Source organism: Microcebus murinus, chromosome 11 (assembly GCF_040939455.1).
Source record: "Microcebus murinus isolate Inina chromosome 11, M.murinus_Inina_mat1.0, whole genome shotgun sequence".
In the NCBI taxonomy this organism is placed as follows: domain Eukaryota; kingdom Metazoa; phylum Chordata; class Mammalia; order Primates; family Cheirogaleidae; genus Microcebus; species Microcebus murinus.
The window spans coordinates 39565467-39585975 of NC_134114.1; the positions used below are offsets into that span (position 1 = coordinate 39565467).

Genomic DNA, 20509 nt, shown 5'->3' on the forward strand with positions numbered 1-20509 from the left:
CAAGATGGCCAAACACATTAGTTTTAACAATAAATGTATGGGATAAGATCCCCTATTTAAAAACAGAATCAGGGCCAGGCATGGTGGCTCACGCCTGTAATCCTAGCACTCTGGGAGGCCGAGGCGGGAGGACTGCTCAAGGTCAGGAGTTCAAAACCAGCCTGAGCAAGAGCAAGACCCCGTCTCTACTATAAATAGAAAGAAATTAATTGGCCAACTAATATATATAGAAAAAACTAGCCGGGCATTGTGGTGCATGCCTGTAGTCCCAGCTACTTGGGAGGCTGAGGCAGTAGGATTGCTTGAGCCCAGGAGTTTGAGGTTGCTGTGAACTAGCCTGACGCCTTTCCTAGGCACTCTTAGCCTAGGAAACAGAGCAAGACTCTGTCTTAAAAAAAAACACACAAAAAAACCACATAATGTGGCCTGTTCATATCACCTTGCCATTACTTATACATGTATAGTATAAGTCCTAGCACATTTATTACTCACAATTTCCAACAGTATGGAACTTCACCTGTGGTGAAGGTATCTAAAAATAAGATACCCTGTGTAACTGGGCCAGATCTTACAATTTCCTAGACCTCACTTTATTCCTTGGCAAAATCACTCCTGATACACTTTCTCTAAAGTAATTACAGGGAACAGTAAATATGAAATACACTCTAGAATACTAAACACATAGGATATAATGAGACTCAACATTATTAGTTTTTAATCATACAGAATAAAAGAATATTTTTTTTTTTGGCTGTTAAAATGTTCACCCCCACTAAAAATGGGCAAATGTTCCAGTTTTCAAAGTGAAACACAGGTCCATTAAAACCATCCTATGCCAAATTAATCTCATTTTTACAGGGCTACCAGACCGAGATTAAATTGTAGAAAGAGAATACTTTCATTAAGGAAGGTATTAATATTTGATAAGGTTATTTTGAATATTCATGTGAGCAAGATGAAGAAATGTGGATTAGAATGTACTATAATAAATATGAGAATAAACATCATGAAAATGCTGGTATTTGGCTATTTTTCATAGACTCAAAGTAATAAATCTTTAATTGATTACTCATATATAAAAAATACTGGCTGGGGCCGGGCGTGGTGGCTCACGCCTGTAATCCTAGCACTCTGGGAGGCCGAGGCAGGCGGATTGCTCGAGGTCAGGAGTTCGAAACCAGCCTGAGCAACAGCGAGACCCTGTCTACTATAAATACAAAGAAATTAATTGGCCAACTAATATATATATATAAAAATTAGCCGAGCATGGTGGCACATGCCTGTAGTCCCAGCTACTCGGGAGGCTGAGGCAGAAGGATTACTTGAGCCCAGGAGTTTGAGGTTGCTGTGAGCTAGGCTGACGCCACGGCACTCACTGTAGCCTGGGCAACAAGCGAGACTCTGTCTCAAAAAAAAAAAAAAAAAATACTGGCTGGATGTGGTGGCTCATGCCTGTAATGCCAGTACTTGGGAGGTGAAGACAGGAAGATCACTTGAGGCTAGGAGTTTGATACCAGCCTGGGCAACGTAATAAGACCCTGTCTCTACAAAAAGAAAAAAAAAATTGACTACGAAAAAGTCAAAGAGGGTGATATTGGGCAGAATATGCCAAAGTGCCTCTCCTAAGTCCTTGGGGCAGACTGTATTTTTCAAGGATGACCACACTTTCAAGGATGACACACAATGTCGCTGATACTCCTTTGCGAAGAAGTGTGAAGAAGTAGGTTTTATATTCCCCCTAAACATCTCAGATCTGTGTGGGTGCTTGTGTCTACCCTAGACTATGGAGTGTGCTATGACTTCCAAAGCTAGATCATTAAAATAATATAGCTTCTGACTAGCAATCTTTCACTCTTGAGACATTTGCTCTAGGAACCCAGCAACATGTTTAAGGAAACCAAGGCCACATGAAGAGGCCATGTGTGGTATTTTGGCCAATAGCCCCAGCAAAGCCTATAGCTAGTAATAACACCAGACATATAAGTGAATGCACCTGCAGATGACCCAGCCATCTTTAAATATTCTACCCGAGGGCCCCAGAAATTGTAGAGCAAAGATGAATCAGTCTGGCTATGTCTGCCTGTCTGTATTTCTGGTCCATACAAACCATGAGACGTGTCATTTTAAGCCTTGAAGTTTTGGAGTTTTTGTAAGGCAGTAAGAGACAACTAATGTAGGTAGTCCTGTTATTTTGAACATTTTCATCAACAACTTGGGGGGAAGTCTTTCTCTCTGAGACATATACTTATCAAATTAGCAGAGGACAGGACTAGGAATGATCACTAAAACTTTGAATGAAAATGTCAGGATTCAAAACTATGTTGAAAGAGTAGAATAATAGGCTAAAACTAATAAAATGAAATCTGCAACAGAGAAAATTTTCCTATTTGGGTGATAAGAAATATATATAATCATAGTAATACACATATGAAAACTATCCTTTTTATAATGCTTACTGTGGGCCAGGCACTGTCTGAATGCTTTCTGTATATTAACTCCTTTAATACTCACAAAAACCCTAGAGGGTAGGAACCATTGTTATCCCTATGTTATAGATCAGGAAACTGAGGCACAGATTAAATGACTGGCCAAAGGTCTACAGCTGGGTAAGTGGGAGAGCTAGGGTGATATTATATTTTTAATGCTAGTCAACTGAGTGAAGAATCGGGACGGCAATCAACATGCACAGGGTTGGAAGCCACATCCTATGATGAATGATTAGGATAACTGGCTAAGTTCAGCTGGGGAAAGAGGGCTTAGAGACATAGGAAAACAGTCCTTCAATATTTGAAGAGCATAACAGTAGGAAGAGAAATTTGACCTACTGTAGAAGCATATTTAATAGGAAAAAGTTACAAGAAAAGAAATGTGGTTCAAAATAAGGAAAGTCGGGCCGGGCAAGGTGGCTCATGCCTGTAATCCTAGCACTCTGGGAGGCCGAGGCGGAAGGATCGTTCAAGGTCAGGAGTTCGAAACCAGCCTGAGCAAGAGTGAGACCCCCGTCTCTACTAAAAATAGAAAGAAATTAATTGGCCAACTGAAAATATATATAAAAAAAATTAGCCAAGCATGATGGTGTATGGCTGTAGTCCCAGCTACTCGGGAGGCTGAGGCAGGAGGATCCCTTGAGCCTAGGAGTTTGAGGTTGCTGTGAGCTAGGCTGATGCCACGGCACTGTAGCCCAGGCAACAGAGTGAGACTCTGTCTCAAAAAAAAAAAAAAAAAAAAAGGAAAGTTTTTCTAAATAAGATAGATTTTCAATATAACCTTTCTGCTACTTTAAGTGTCGAACAAGAAATTTCATTCCTGGATTTGGAGGAGTGATTTAGAGCAGTGCCTCTCAAACTATCTGTGATGAAAGATCAGTTTTTTCTCTCTTCCAATCTGTCACAAACTTATACTTTTGTTCTATACTGTGTTTAACAATACAAGTCCACTAATCTCATGCTTGGATGTCATGGCTATATCAAATTGTTAAGAGTGACTAAAAGTTTATTCTTAAAGTCTGTGTTTATTTTATTGTGGACCAGCAACCACCAGATCTCAGGAGAGCATCAGGCTATAAACCACAGTTTGACTAGTACTTCTTCAGGTACCCCTAAATTCTGGTTATTATAACCACACTGCTCAGTGACACTTCTGGCAATTGAGAAGTGAAGTGCTGCTAAGAGTTTAACAGATTTTCTCCTATTCCTCCATTTAAAAACAAAAACATTATTTTTTTCCTTCCCCACCTTGAAGTTACTATTAGTATAGCTAAACAGCAATTGGGATTACTGAATGACTGTTACAACTCAAATTCTACAAAAAAACAGTACTTTTACTTACTAAAATGATTTTAAGACAATATTATTCTCTCAATAATTATATTGGAAAAACCATAAAAGCATAACTAAATAATGATTAAAGATAAGTTAAATTATATAATTATGTAAAAATATATAAACCTCAATTTGTAGAGTTAGAAGATAGGGTATTTCATGAACCTTACCTATAGATCCAGTGATGAGGAAAATAAACAAGGCTTGCACTAGCCAAGTCTGCAACACTGACATCTTGCATAGATACTTCTGTAACAAACACATGTAATATTCTTTTTAATATTTTTTCTCTTATATACACATAACTTAAGATACAATCTTTTGTTTCCATTCTGTAGCTATTTTCTAAAAGTTGGTAAAATCTTTATGAGAATGCAGAAAACAAGTTTTCATATTATTTTTCTTTATTCCCACTGAAGTTATGACTATGTAAACATTGCTAGAAAACGTAATTTATACTTTAAGGTTAATTAAAAGAGAAATCCTGTTTCTTTATTATGTGAAGTCTCACACTATTAGTAAATAACTCTTGAGATTGAGAACTTGAGAGAGACAAATTTCTGCATGGCAAAACCAATTATAAGTAACCTCAAAAGTTACTTGACAGGCCAGGTGTGGTGGCTTATGCCTGTAATCCTAGCACTCTGGGAGGCCGAGGTGGGAGGATTGCTTGAGCTCAGGAGTTCGAGACCACCCTGAGCAAGAACGAGTGAGACCCTGTCTCTACTAAAAATAGAAAAAATTAGCCAGGCATGGTGGCACACGCCTGTAGTCCCAGCTACTCGGGAGGCTGAGGCAGGAGGATCCCTTGAGACCAGGAGTTTGAGGTTGCTGTAAAAGGTAGGCTGATGCCCTGGCACTCTAGCCCGGGACAGAGCAAAACTGTCTCAAAAAAAAAAAAACTTAACAAATGGAAAACAATGTTTGCGATCCATAGCATGACCAAATGACTAAAAATTTTCCCCAATATATGAGGAATGCCTACAAATCACTAAAAAATTCTAACATCTCACAGAAAAATAGGCAAAAAGATTTGAATAGGCAGTTTATAGAAAAGGAAATATAATCAACTCAAACATAAAAGGAGCTGAAAGGAGCTATAAGATACATCACAAGTAATTTGCTACTATTAAAGTTAAAGTAACAAAGTTTATGAATGACTTACTTAAAAAATTAGAAATGCAAGATTATCCCTGTAATTGTTTATTCTCATTTACTTTAATTCCCATGGATTTTCTCAAGTGGGAGAAAAACACTGGAGTTGTAATTGATAAATATTTAATAGCTGTACCCTTTATAAATTATTTTTATTGCCTATGGGTTGTAATTTTTACATTTCCTTTTTAATGCAATCCAAGGACGGAATGAAGAAGCATCACTAATACATTCAGATTTACTTTGTACATAAGGAAAAATATCAATATAAACTTTGTTACTATGGTAACATTACTACTATCACTGGAACAGTATATCAACTACAATTGCCAAACAGAAGGCAAAGTAATGTTTATTGAATGAATAAGCTGAGTAAGGATCAGGATGGGAAAATTTCTGTATGGTATCCTGTATAGTACAGTGTTATTGTGAATAAAGTTGTAAAAAGTTGGTCATCCCTACATAAAATTAACTATTAAATTAATTATTTAAAAAATTATCCACACTCCACTCTCTTCCATTAGTACCCAATTATTTCACAACACTTTGATACTATTTTACATTATATAAAAATGCTTTCATGTAAATTATTTCACTTGATTCTCCTAATATCCTAGAGAAGCAGGCAGGTAAGGCAGGGATTATTTACTGGAATTTAACAAAATAAAATACAAAAATTCAGACAAGGTAAATTACTTACCCCAAACACAAAATTAGTAAACGAAAGAACAGGGATTTGAAACTAAATCTTCTACCTCCAACTGTCGTGCTCTTTCCATTGGGTCTCACTGTAAACAGAAGAGAGCCTTGTTCAGAAAGTTGGCTTTGATAATATTTTATTATATGTGTACTTTTTTAGATCCCTCTCTGTTGTTAGGCTTTCAGGTTTGCTGAAAATATCTCATTTTAGATTATCTCCTGAGCTTCAGAATAAAATAATCCCATAAATACTTGTGTATTCAAATATTCTAGTATCATGTTGTGATGTACAGTTGCAAACATTATTTGTTTACCTATGCCTAATAGACATTTCCTTGATGTCTATGTAATGTCATAGAAATGTGAAAAGGACATTTTGCTGAATTTGACAAAAGCAGTTCTTTAACAATGCAATGCCCTGTCCTCAAACTGCCCCCCATCACAGACGGATCCTCCTCTGCCTGTTAGGAACTGGGCTGCAGAGCCGCCCCCCTGCAACCCCGCAGAAAAATTGTCTTCCATGAAATCAGGCTCCAGTGCCAAAAAGGTTGGGGTCTGCTGTGAATCATACTTTTTGTCTTTTATTAGCATTAAGTTAAGCCTGCTAACTCAACTACCAAACTATTCTAAGCACAGACATAAAAGTTCCTCTTAAGATTTTCTCAGTACTATGTTAAATTCTAGTATAAGAACTGGTAGCTCATTTTTGAAATATAAGAAGATAACTTCAAATTTAGGCAAGGAGTTGAATCCTTCATTGTTTCACATGCATCAAGCCTTTGATATAATTTAATAACATAAAAGGAATTAAATTATAACTATTTTTTAAATGCCAAATGAAAAGAAATTGAAAAAAATGTCATGTAAAAGTCCATTATAATCCGACTAAAAGTTAACTACTGCGAACATTCCTGCAAAATTTTCTATGCATCTATTATAACTTTGTATGGTATAAATATATACTTTCCTATTTTATAAAAATGGAATCACACAAGTGATAAATCTTCTATAACTTGCTTCTGTCATTTAATACTACATATTAGACATCTAAGTTAATACATAAAAAGATTAATTTCTTGTAACCTTCACTCAAATTCACCTTCCCATAGACATCTCCCCTAACCAGCCTATGTTGCTTATCCCCCATTTCCTGTTTTTTCTCCTTAGCATTTAACACCTTCTAAAATAGCTTAGCAAACATTTTCTGTAAACAACCAAATAGCTGTGGGCCTTAAGTTCTCTGTTGCAACTAGTCATCTCTGGTATTAAAGTGCAAAAGCAGCGATAGACAATATATAAACAAATGCACATCAATAAAACTTTCTTTACAAAAATAAGATGCATGCCGGATTTGGTCTGTGGGCCATACTGAGCCAACCTGTTTTAGATACCATGTAATTTATTTATTTTGCTTATTTTTTTTCATTTTAGGTTGAACTGTATCTCCTCTACAAAAGCTATGTTGACGTCCTAACCCCTAGTTCCACAAAATGTTACTCTCTTTGGAAATAGGACCATTGCAGATATAATTAGCTAAGATGTTGTATTATACTAGTGTAAGGTGGGCCCTTGGTACAGTTAAGACAAGAAGACATAGACATAAGAGACACAGACATAAGAAGAATGCTGTGTGACAAGACAGGCAAAGACTGGAGTTAAGTGGTTGTAAGCTAAGGAATGCCAAAAGTTGATGGCTAGCGCCAGAAGGTAGGAACAAGCAAAGAAGGATTCTATCCAGAGTCCCAAAAGAACTTCTAGCCTCCAGAACATTGAGAGAGTAAGTTTCTATGGTTTTAAGCATCCAGTTTGTAGCACAGATTGAACATCCCAAATCTGAAAATCTGAAATGCTTCAAAATCTGAAACTTTCGCAGTACGAACGTGACAAAGAAAGTGCTTACTGGAGCATTTCAAATTTCATATTTTTACATTTAGGATGTTCTGCTAGTTTAAGTACATAAGCAAATATTACACAATCCAAAAAATCAGAAATCTGACACTTCTGGTCCCAAGCATTTCAGATGAGGGATACTCAACTTGTACTTCGTTAGAGTAGCCCTAGGAAACTATACATTGCCTATGTCCACAAAATTGAAGGTAAGTGAGGAGTGGAATGGCTAGGCCATGTGGTAGGTGTATGCTTAGGTATATATTTTCTTTGGTCATGTGTCTGTTCAAGTATTTTGATCACTTTTTCTTTTTTGAGACAGAGCCTCTCTCCACTGTCCGGAGTAAGTAGAGTGACGTCCACGTCAGCCTAGCTCACAGCAACCTCAAACTCCTGGGCTCAAGCGATTCTCCTGCCTCAGCCTCCTAACTGGCTGGGACTACAGCCCCACACCACAACACCCGGCTAATTTTTCTATTTTTAGTAGAGACGGGGGTCCTTGCTCTTGCTCAGATTGGTCTTGAACTCCTGGGCTCAAGCAATCCTCCCACCTCCCACCTTGGCCTCCCAGAGTGCTAGGATTAGAGGCGTGAGCCACAGCACCAGGCCTTGATCACTTTTTAATTGGGTTTTTTGTTTTCTCATTATGAAGTTTTGAAAAGTTATATATTCTTGATAGAAGGCCTTTATTAGAAAATTGATTTGTACGTTATTTTCTCCCAATCTGTGGCTTGTCTTTTCCTTCTTACAAAAGTGTCATTTGAAGAGCAGAAGGTTTAATTTTAATGAAGTCCAATTTATCAATTTGTGCTTTTGGTGTTATATCTATAAAATCTTTGCCTAATCTGAAATCACAAAGTTTTACGGTTTTAGGTTTTACATTTAGGTCTCTGAACTATTTCAAGTTAATATTCACATATGGTGCAAAGCAGGAATTCAAGCTCATTCTGTACATACTGATGGCCAACTGTTTCAGAACCATTTATTGAAAACACTATTCTTTCTCAAGTGAATTGCTAATGCAACTCTGTCAAAAATCAGTTGTCTGGCTGGGCATGGTGGCTCACAGCTGTAATCCTAGCACTCTGGGAGGCTGAGGTGGGTGGATCATTTGAGTTCAGGAGTTGGAGACCAGCCTGAGCAAGAGACCCCATCTCTACTAAAAAAAAAAAAAAAAATAGAGGCCGGGCATGGTAGCTCACGCCTGTAATCCTAGCGCTCTGGGAGGCCCAGGCAGGTGGATTGCTCGAGGTCAGGAGTTCAAAACCAGCCTGAGCAAGAGCAACAACCCATCTCTACTATAAATAGAAACAAATTAATTGGCCAACTAATATATATAGAAAAAATTAGCCGGGCATGGTGGCGCATGCCTGTAGTCCCAGCTACTCGGGAGGCTGAGGCAGGAGGATCGCTTGAGCCCAGGAGTTTGAGGTTGCTGTGAGCTAGGCTGACGCCACGGCACTCACTCTAGCCTGGGCAACAAAGCATGACTCTGTCTCAAAAAAAAAAAAAAAAAATGGAAATTAGCTAGACAACTTAAAATATATAGAAAAAATTAGCTGGGCATGGTGGCACATGCCTGTAGTCCCAACTACTTTGGAGGCTGAGGGAGGAAGATTGTCTGAGTCTAGGAGTTTGAGGTTGCTGTGAGCTAGGCTGACACTACAGCACTCTAGCCCAGGCAACAGAGTGAGACTGTCTCAAACAACAAAAAAAATCAGTTGTCCACATGGGTCTACATGCATATTCTCAATTCCAGGGTGGACAAACTTTTTATGTCAAGGGCTAGAAGGTAAATATTTTAGGCTTTATGGGTCATAAGGACTCTGTTAGATCTATCAGTCTACCACTGTGGCACAAAAGCAGCCATAGCCATAGATAATGTATAAACAAGAGGGAGCAAAAGGGGGTAGCTGTATTCTAATAATACATTATAAAAACAGGAAGTGGGCTCGTTCACCTGTGGGCTGCAGTTTGCCAACTCCTGTTCTATTTATTCCTCTGATCTATTTGTTTATGCAATGACTACACTGTCTCAATGGCTGTAATTTTACAAGTCTCGAAATCAATGTTCTGTGCACACTTAAAAAGTACTACTGCTGCTGATAGAGTGTTACATAAATGTCCATCACACCCTAATTTGGTTGATATAGTGTTTTTCACATCTTCTATATCCTTACTGATTTTCTGTCTACTGCTATCAGTTATTGAAAAGAGGGGTAATGAAATTCCCAAATATAACTGATTTATTTATTTCTCCATGTGGTTTTATCAGTTTTTGCCTCATGTATTTTGAAGCTATGCTACTTGGTATACCCTCTTGATGAATTGACCCATTTATGATAATAAATGACCTTCTTTACTCCTGATAATATTCCTTGCTCTGAAATCTACTTTGATATCCAGTCTTCCTTTGATTAGTATCATGGCGTATCATCCTTTTATGTTTAATCTGTTTGTTTTTGTGTATTTAAAGGGCATTTTTTGTAGGCAGCATGTTAGTTGTGTCCAATCTGGCAATCTCTGCTTTTCAATTGGATGTTGAGACTACTTATATTTAATATAATTTTTGATATAGATGGTTAGGTTTAAAAACTATAATCTCCATACTTGTTTTCCATATATTTAACTGTTCTTTGTTCCTCTTTTCTTTTTTTTTCCTGTTACTTTTGTTAATTGAATGTTTTTTATTCTATTTTCCCCTCTTTGTTGGCTTATAAGCCATAATTCTTTTTTTTTTTTTTTTGGAGACAGTCTCACCCTATTGCCCAGGCTAGAGTGCCATGGTATAAGCCTAGCTTACAGCAACCTCAAACCTAGGCTCAAGCAATCCTCCCTGCCTCAGCCTCCAAAGTAGCTGGGACTATAGGTATGTGCCATGACACCTGGCTAGTTTTTTCTATTTTTAGTAGAGACAGGTCTCGCTCTGGCTCAGGTTGGCCTTGAACTCCTGACCTCAAGTGATCCTCCTGCCTTGGCCTCCTAGAGTGCTAGGATTACAGGCATGAGCCACAGCATTCAACCTAAGCTATAATTCTTTGTTTTGTTATCTTATTGGTTGTTTTAAGGTTTACAGTGTATATTTTTAACTTTTCAGTCTATCTTCAAGTAATATTATATCACCTCACGCACCGTCAAGTATAAATAGTATAATTCCATTTCTTTCCTCCTGACCTTTGAGCTATTTGGCATACTTTTTTTTTTTTTTTAATTTTTTTTTGAGACAGAGTCTCACTCTGTTGCCTGGGCTAGAGTGCCGTGGCGTCAGCCTAGCTCATAGCAACCTCAAACTCCTGGGCTCAAGCAATCCTTCTGCCTCAGCCTCCTGAGTAGCTGGGACTACAGGCATGCGCCACCATGCCCAGATAATTTTATATATATATATAATATATATTTTATATATATTAATTGGCCAATTAATTTCTTTCTATTTTTAGTAGAGATGGGGTCTCGCTCTTGCTTAGGCTGGTTTCAAACTCTTGACCTTGAGAGATCCGCCCACCTCGGCCTCCCAGAGTGCTAGGATTACAGGTGTGAGCCAACGCGTCTGGCCTGGCATACATTTTAATTTTGTGTATGTTAAAACCTCACATGTACTTTATATATGTTGTAAACTACATTGTCATTAGTTTTATTTTAAAAAGTTAATTATTTTAAAAGAGACTTAAACAGTAAGAAAAAGAGCTTGTGCTGATGCAGTGGCTGGGACTTGCCCAGCATTTTGGGAGGCTGAGGCAGGAGGATTTCTTGAAGGCAAGAGTTTGAGACTAGCCTGGGCAACATAGCAAAACACTATCTGTGCCTGTTGGTGTGTACCTATAGTCCTAGCTACCAGAGAGGCTGAAGCAGGAGTACTGCTTGAGCCCAGGACTTTGTAGTTACAGCTGTGACTGGCTGTGACAGGGCCACTATACTCCAGCCTAGGAACAGAGCAATATCTCGCCTCTTAAAAAAAAAGAAAGAAAAACAAAAAAGTCTTATGTATTTACCTATGTAGTTACCAATTCCAGAGCTTTTAATTTCTTTCAATAGATCTATATTTCCATCTGAGGCATTTGATATCATTTTCTTTCTGCCTGAAGGACTACCTTTAACATTTTTTTGGTAATATAGGGCTACTGGTGATGAATTCTTTAAGTTTTTATATGTATCCCAAAAATCGTTATTCACTATCATTTTTCATAAATATTTTCACTGGGTATAGATTCTCAACAGATAGTTTTTTTCTTTCAGTACTTTAAATATGAAAGCTCTATTTTCTTCTTGCTTGTATTGTTTCAAAATCTGCCATCATCCTTTTCCTTGTTCCTTTGTATGAAAGGTCTTTTTCCCTCTGGATGTGTTTAAGATTCCTTTCTATCACTAGGTTTGAGCAATTTGATTGTGATGCCCCTTAGTGTACTATTTATCATGTTTCCTTTGATTGGAGTTTGTTGAGCTTCTTATGTCTGCTGGTTTATAGTTTTTATCAAAAACCATTAAATATCTAGGACTAATTATATTCTCTACTATTAAGGCAAGATCCTTCTGTATACTCTACCTAAGGTCCCATGAATCAAAATGTTTTGCAATCTGGCTGGTGAGAACAGGCACTACTCCTGACCCATGGGAACAGCACCATTACCTCTAATCCTTTCAGGAGGTTCTTTTCCTGGCCTTCGGTCGTTTGTTTTACATATACATACTGCTCAGAACTCAGCTGAACAGATGGAGGGTACTTCCGAAGTTTCCCCTGCAGAGTCCTCTCTTATCCAGTATTCTGTTCTGTGAACTCTAGTCACTTTGGTCTTCCCAGTCATTTCTTTAGAAGTGTCTACTGGGCTCAGCCTGGGTTTCCTCTACCTGTACACCATGGATGGCCTGGAAACTCTCTGAAGAGGCAGTAGGCTAGTGGAATCACAGGGGCTCACTGCATTCCCATCTCCGAAGACCGTCTTTTATCACCTGATGTCCAGTGTCTTGATTATCATTGTTTTATATATATTTTTGGTTTGGGGTTATTTTAGGCAGGAGGGTAAATCTGGTCCTTGTTATTCCATCTTGGCCAGAAATGCAAGTTGCATAGATGTTTGGATACCAGGTCAAACAAGGATTACATAATAAAACTACTGTCAAACTGTCATGAATACTGGTATAAAAAAGTCTAGATTTGAAAACAAAATCAAAATGTGAACACTAATAAGTATTTAGCCTAATATATCAAGCATCGTTTAACATAAGAAAATATATTGTCACTCATTATATTAAGAAATTAAAGAAAAACAACACAATCATTCCAATAGATGTTTGAAATGTATCTGATAATATTCAAGAACTGTTCATTTAAAATTTATAAATAATAACAAAGTGTCAGAAAACTAAGACTAAAAGAGACTATCCTTTTATCAATGAAGTATAATAAAGAAGATAAGAGCAGGGACTCTGGAACCAGATTGTCTATGTTCAAATCTCAGCTTATCTATTTTTTGTAAAACATCTTAGGCAAGTTTTTTAACATCTCTCACTGTAAAAATGAGAATAACACCCATCACCTGCCCATCTACCACCTAGGAATGTTATGACAAATAAATGAATATCTATTGTAAAGTGCTCAGAATCATCTGGGTCATAGTAACTACCCAGTAAAAGGTAACAGCTCTTACTCTTAAGAGCAGCTCTTGCTGCTACTTACACCAGCACTACTATCAGAAACCTAAAATAGGCCAGGTGCGGTGGCTCATGCCTGTAATCCTAGCACTCTGGTAGGCAGAGGTGGGTGGATTGCTCAAAGGCAGGAATTTGAAACCAGCCTTAGCAAGAGCAAGAGCCCGTCTCTACTAAAAATAGAAAGAAATTGGCTAGCTAAAAATATATAGAAAAAATTGTCTGGGCATGGTGGTGCACGCCTGTAGTCCCAGCTACTAGGGAGGCTGAGGCAGGAGGATTACTTGATCCCAGGAGTTTGAGGTTGCTGTGAGCTGGGCTGATGCCACGGCACACTAGCCCGGGCAACAGTGAGACTCAGTCTCAACAACAACAAAAAAAAGAAACCTAAATAAGCATCTATATGTTTAAAGGTAAAAATAAGAAGCATTTGTATTAAAATCAGGATTCAGGCTGGGTGCGGTGGCTCACGCCTGTAATCTTAGCACTCTGGGAGGCCAAGGTGGGCGGATCGTTGGAGTTCAGGAGTTTGAAACCAACCTGAGCAAGAGCGAGACCCCGTCTCTACTATAAATAGAAACAAATTAATTGGCCAACTAATATATATAGAAAAAATTAGCCGGGCATGGTGGCGCATGCCTGTAGTCCCAGCTACTCAGGAGGCTGAGGCAGGAGGATTGCTTGAGCCCAGGTTGAGGTTGCTGTGAGCTAGGCTGACGCCATGGCACTCACTCTAGCCTGGGCAACAAAGCGAGACTCTGTCGCAAAAGAAAATAAATAAATAAAATCAGGATTCAGACAAGATGCTTAGTGTCATCACTTATTTCATACTGTTCTAGAGGTCTTAACTAAAAATATAATAAATAAGACATAAAAATGGAAAAAAATATAGACGATATGATCATCTATCAAGAATGAGAACCAAATGAGAAGCTATTAGGACTATTGAGAGTTAACATAGTAGTTGAACAAAAGATCATCAAATAATAACAGCTCTCCTACACACCAGTAATATCAGTTAGAAAATGTGATAGTAAAAAAAGATACACTCAAAATAGCACCAAAACTATAATATGTCTAGGAAATCTAATCAGAACTGTGTGAGAACTTATGGAGAAAACTATAAAACTTTACTAAAAGGTGCATTAACATGATCTAAATATAATGGAATGGAAACAAATACAGTAGAGATACCAATTCTTCACAAATTAATATATAAATGCAATGCAACTTTAATCCAAATAACAAAGTGGTTTATTATGGAACTTTACAAACCCATTTAAAATTTCATAAAAATATTAAAGAATAGCCAAAAGCCAACTTTCAAAAAGAAGAATAAAGAGAAGAATACTTATTCTACCATCTATTAAGACATACTCTAAAGGCAACAATTAGAACATGGCACTGGCAAAGGAATAGACAGTTAAACCACTGGTGCAGAACAAAAACAGACTCAAGTATTTATAAGAATAGCTCATTTTTAAAAAGTCATTTCATATCATTGGGGAAATAAAGGACAATTCAATAAATAGTATTGGGACAATGAACATAAATTAAGAACCCTATTTCATCACAGACACGCATACTCGTATGTGGGTGTGTGTGCACACGATCTCAAGACTGATTAAGCACCTAAATGCAGAAGCAAAATTATAAGCATATTTAAAGAAAATACAGAATATGCTTATGACCTTACAGTAGAGAAGGCCTTTTACAAATTATCAGTTTTAGCCAAATGAAAAGATTTAAATGGTATCTTGATGAACAACCCATGTTCTATCACTTAAGAAATAAAACATTACAAATATAACTGAAGACAAACAGTTCTTGCCCTTAAGAAGTTTAAAGTTTAGAGAGGTAAAACACCCACAAAGTGTTACAGGAGCACAGAGAATACCCAATCTAGACAGGGTTCAGGAGCATCCAGTCATGAAATAAGGGTAAGGGTTTTCTAGACAGAGAAAATAACATACATGTAAGTTATCCATCATCTTTGACTCTAATTACCAAGTGAAGGTTACCAATGGCAAAATCCCAGAGCATGCCAGTCTACCAACCAGAGCCGTGCTATCTGAAACAGCTCTGATGAAGTTTACTTTGCACTAGGGGGTGCAGTTGGGGGGAATATATAAAGCAAAATATCCACACAAAGAGAGATTGTGCAGAAGGCACCAATATGAAAAGCATTATTTAGAAGTAATGATTATGCCAATCTACCTTACAGCAAAGGATGAAACTGAATACTTAAAAGAAAATGAAAATTTGGAGGCAGAACATTCAAATTTTAACAGGGCAACAGATTTATAGTGCTGAAAGGAATGAAACTCCTGCTCTGCATATATATACATGAATCTTTAAAACAATCTATATGCTATAGCCATATTTCAACAGATATAGCTCTCTTATTCATGATCAATTAACTAACTTATTTCTCATTAAATCTAAGATATACTAGATAGCCACAGAATAAAAAAAGAGACTGCAGCCATTACGACAATATCACAAGTGTTTCTGAAGCGTCCACATTATTGACCATCCCTGTTTCTTGAAATTCTCATGGTTCCTGGTTTCTATGTAACCACATAATGTAATTGAATTCTTTCCTTTATCCCCTTTCCTGTCTCCTTTACAGAATTCTCTGCTAGCTTTTATCTCCTGGCTACTATGAATGTACCTGAAGGTGAAGTATTTGGTACCAACTTTTTTTTTTTTTTTCCAAAATACCAAATTCCTTGAAGACAACTTCAACTACTACCTTAACAAAATAATTTTAAGAATTCTGGCTTGGATCTTTTTTAAAATTTTAGTTATATACCATCTTCTTGAATATTCTGTCTCAGAATCAAATTAATTTGTCTAAAAACAGCATATACATATATATGTGCTCATACACACAAATATACATAAAATGCACACACTTTTTAAAAAATCATAGGGACTTATCTTTTTCTCTAATTCATCTCTTCAACTGCCATCAGTGGAGTCCATCATTGTGTCTCTTACCTATCTATTACATTCTAGCTTTTTTAGTCACAAATCATATCTAGTCTTCTTTCATAATGTCTTTCCCACTTGTCTCTTCTTTTTACCCTCTACCATGACTAACTAGTTTGGGCACTGATCACCTCAATACTTTTAATAGCTTTCCTGCTTCCAGTTTCTTCCCTTGTTCCCAAGCATTCTGAATGTAATTGTTGGGTGAATCTAAAACACACTTTAAACCCATTACTCTTTTCCTCAAACACTTTTTAAAGGATGAATAATACTACCAAATATTTTAACTATTTAACAGTCTAAAATTTTGGCTTCGGTGTGCCTGTCCAATGTATCTTCTCCAATATTCAAGTCTATTTAAAAAAATCCTTTCCTCAGACTTCTTCCTCAAGCTACCCTACCACTGTACCTTTAGAGAGAACTGCTTGCAGTTGCAAGCAATCTGGCTTTTACTCCAATCATTTACTATTATTATTATGAATATTATTTTTGTAGTTTCCCAAGTGCAAAGCAATTATTTAAGTTTCTCATTTTGCTTGACCTCACCATGCCATTCATAATTTGGTTTTCACCTTTTGTCACTCCCTACTAGCCAGTCCTATAGACTCTAAGCTCAAGCCACAGCAAACCACTGGACTTCCCCTAACATATCTTGCTCTTTCAGTTTGTGCTATTCCCACCTCTACGATGCCTTTCCTGACTGCTTAGTTCTACTAACTGTTTATAATCCAGATGAAACATCATCTCGTATGTGGAATTACCCTTCACTGGCACAAACACCTTTGCTCCCATTGTACTCCTACATATTCACTAAGATTTATAACACTGCACTGCATTATAACACACTGCATTATAACATTGCTTCAAATCTTGATATCCTCCCAATCTAACTTATTCTGAGGCACCTACTAGACAATTAAGAGTAGGTTTTAAAAGACCTTCTGCTATGATCACATTAATCTACTCACTGTCACTCAAGTATACTATATGAAGAGGCAGTATGTATCATGTTTAAGAGCTCAGAATCTGAAGCCAGGCTAAGTATGAATTTTGGATCTACCACTTAGCTGGACAAGCTAATTAACCTTTCTATGCCTGGGTTTCCCTATGTGTAAAACCAGGAATAGTAAGACCTATCTTATAAGGGTGTGAGGATTAAATGCATTAACATGGGAAAAGTGCTCAAAACAGTAACTGACAAAAAATAAGCATTAAATATGTATTGGCTATTATAATTAATATACTTTGGTTATTCCTGATCCTTTCCACACGCTAGTCCTCTGTTATGTTTTATATTCTACATTCTATATTATGTCCTCCATTTTTTTTTTTGAGAGACAGTCTTACTCTATTGCTCAGGCTAGAGTGCCATTGCATCAGCCTAGCTCACAGCAACCTCAAACTCCTGGTCTCAGGTGATCCTTCTGCCTCAGCCTCCTGAGTAGCTGGGACTACAGGCATGCACCACCATGCCCTGCTAATTTTTTCTAGTTTTGGTAGAGACGGGGTCTCGCTCTTGCTCAGGCTGGTCTCTTGAACTCCTGAGCTCAAATGATCTGCCCACCTTGGCATCCCTGAGTGCTAGGATTACAGGCGTGAGCCACCACAACTGGTCCTGTCCTCCATTCTTTCTGTAAGATAAACGGGCTTCTTTCATTTTTCCCTTTATCCAAATCGTATCCAGTTTTCAAGGCTGACTTTTGGTAGAGCCTCTGCTCATTGCAATCCTTAAATGATCACTCCCTAAATTAAATAGCATTTTCTGTATCACTCTGCATTTAATTTTTTTTTTTTGTTTACTTGACTCAATGTAAAGGAATCTGCATTTAATTAACAGTTTTGCATCCTTGTAATTTTTCATATATAAGTTTGTCAATCTAATTTTTGTAAAGTCTTTGAAGGTCCTGATGACATCTCATACATCTCCATGAGTTCCTATAGCAGGTAGTAAGCATTTAGAATTTGTTGTGTAAAATAATAAAGCACAATAGAAACCTCAGCTTTAATCAAACTGCCTTTGCAATCAAAGAAATAGAGAAACCTGTGAGAACAGGTCTCTAGGAGCCAACCTGCAAATGTATTAGGGCCAGGGAATTCTGATTCTCATTAAAGTGAGAAGCTCTGATATAGCTACTTGGAGGAGGGGGGGAACCTCCCTGCCACTGTAAAGGAGTTGTGGGTAGCCCTTAAATTCCCAAACCCAATTGTAGCACTGGATTTTCTATGCCAAATATGACAAATGATTGAGGGCACAAGATTTGGAGTTACACAGATCTAGGTTTCAGAGAGACTTAGAACCTGTTTCTTTCTTTTTTTTTTCTAAAGTAGACATTTTAACACCTCCTTCCTAGGTATATAACAATCAAGATTCACCCTAATACTTAACTGAAATGCAAATCCCTGGGAAAAAATTTAAACTGAAAATACTGAAATTCATAAGTAAATATGAGAACATTTTTAGTTACATAAGAATATGCTGTATTAAATTAGCTGGCAGCAGTATTTACAATGCTGTAAATTACCTATAAGAAAATTAAACAAGTATATTATTATCAATAACAGGCTTGAGATGAGGGAAAATTTCCACTACAAAGTTTATCCTCCTTCTTTGCCACTCACTCCTTCTTTTATGTGTGACTAAAAACAAATGTACAAAATTATCCCCAAAGAGAAATATCCGGAAAGCACAACTATTAATATCAACTTGTTTCTATAGTGTAGTGTTTCAGTTCATTGTTCAGAATTACTTCCAAATAAGAATTAGCATGAATTTAAGAAATTAAGATAATGGCGAACAGCTCAAATGATGATCAGTCAGTAATTTCAAATTAAGAGTTGTTCCAACTTGAAGCTGGCAGTCACACACAGTCTAAAGGGTTTGTTTACAGCACTGATTAAACCAAATACCCTAATTTTTTAGACGACTCATCCTGGCATTCTAATAAATTATTTTAAGGCAGTATAATTGCCGAAATGTCCAATACTTCACAAATTAAACCCAAATGGGTTTCTTTCTTAAGGAAAAAAGAACAAAAGTGGCAAGTCTTATTTTTAACCTGTGATTTTTTTTTTTTTTTCCAGTTTCAGGTTACGAATAAAATGCTGTTCATCGACACTGAAGAACAGAACCTTGCTACTTGGAACACCTTCAAGCTTAGGGGAGGAGGAGAAATTTTAAAAACACATGGATTTGTTCTCCTTAGGATACAGTGAGTGATATGTGGGATTCATTAGGAATGGTACATATAAGACATCAAAAGAAAAGAAACGTTAGTCAATAATGTTTATAAGCATTGTGAACTTTCAACAATGCTGAAACATTACAATTTAAAGATGAAAACATGGCTCTGGGGGGGGGGGAATCAACCTCCTGGTAGAAAACCGAGTCAAGTGCGAGGCTAATAGAATTTAAAAGGGGATGGAAAGGCGAATGGGAAAAACGTGGGCTCTGGTAACCAAAAAGGGGTATGATTTTGAAAAGAGTTTTTGGGGGGAAAGGTGTCCAAAAGTGGGGTGGGGTGTGCGTGTGTGGTCGGGGTAAGGTTTGTTCTTAGGACTGAAAAATCGAGGTGACAAAGTTGTGGAAGTAGAACTCGGCGGTGCGGGAGCAGGGAGAGGAAGGAATGTGGGGATTTCCAGGCTGAGCTGACAAGTTCGCGGCGTGAGCTGCCCGCCGCTCCTCTTTCGGGGAAGGAAGGCCCCCTCGAGTGCCCGGCCGCCGTCCTCACCGACCGAGCTCTCCCCTTCCCGCTACTCGGCCCTTCACCCGGCCCCGGCCCCGGCCCCGGCCCCTCCTCACCTCAGGCCGCTGCGCCTCAATCTGCCGCGCCTCCAGAACGCACGTCTCCCTCGGCGCCGGTAGGGCCGGACCAGTAGGCCTGACGGGCGCGGCGCCCCGCTCAGCTGCGCCCGGGCGGCCCCCGCGCGGCTTCGCTGGCCACTCCGCTGCTCCCGCCGACTCCAGCACGCTCGCTGCCCCTTCCCGCAGAGGTGGCGCGCGGCCCTCCTCCCCAACCCCGCCCCACGGCGCCCCCGCCTCGCCCCGCCCCCGGACGCGGGGCCTGTGCGCTGATTGGCCTCTACGAGACCCGGCGCGCCCAGGCATAGGCCCAGCAGCCGTCCGTCGACGAGGGGGCGGGTTTCCAGGGGCTTGCGATTCCCGTAACGCGGCTCCAGGCGTCCCGGATTCCGGTGGCTGCGCCCGCGTCGCCTCTCCCAGACTAGATCGAAGGGTTCCCCCCACCTCCCCTCTGCGGGCGGAAGGAGCGAAATGTTCCATTTTTCCGTGGAGTAACGGGGTCATGAACCGA

The 20509-nt window shown here is 38.5% G+C and overlaps 1 protein-coding gene across 2 annotated transcripts in view; it reads right to left on the reverse strand.

Annotated features, from left to right (window-relative positions):
- IL6ST (interleukin 6 cytokine family signal transducer) overlaps positions 1-20219 on the reverse strand; it is a 49651-nt gene extending 29432 nt beyond the window's left edge. Inside the window, exons 1-3 of one of the 2 annotated variants that reach the window (XM_076008028.1) lie at positions 19999-20219; positions 5732-5764; positions 3992-4070 (exon numbers count right to left, since the gene is read on the reverse strand). In XM_076008028.1, the coding sequence (XP_075864143.1) occupies positions 3992-4070; positions 5732-5755 (103 nt within the window). In that variant the 5' untranslated portion in view covers positions 5756-5764; positions 19999-20219. Of the gene's footprint in view, positions 1-3991; positions 4071-5676; positions 5765-19998 lie in introns of both variants that reach the window. The other variant, XM_076008029.1, reaches the window with a different exon arrangement.
- Positions 20220-20509: the final 290 nt, after the last annotated feature.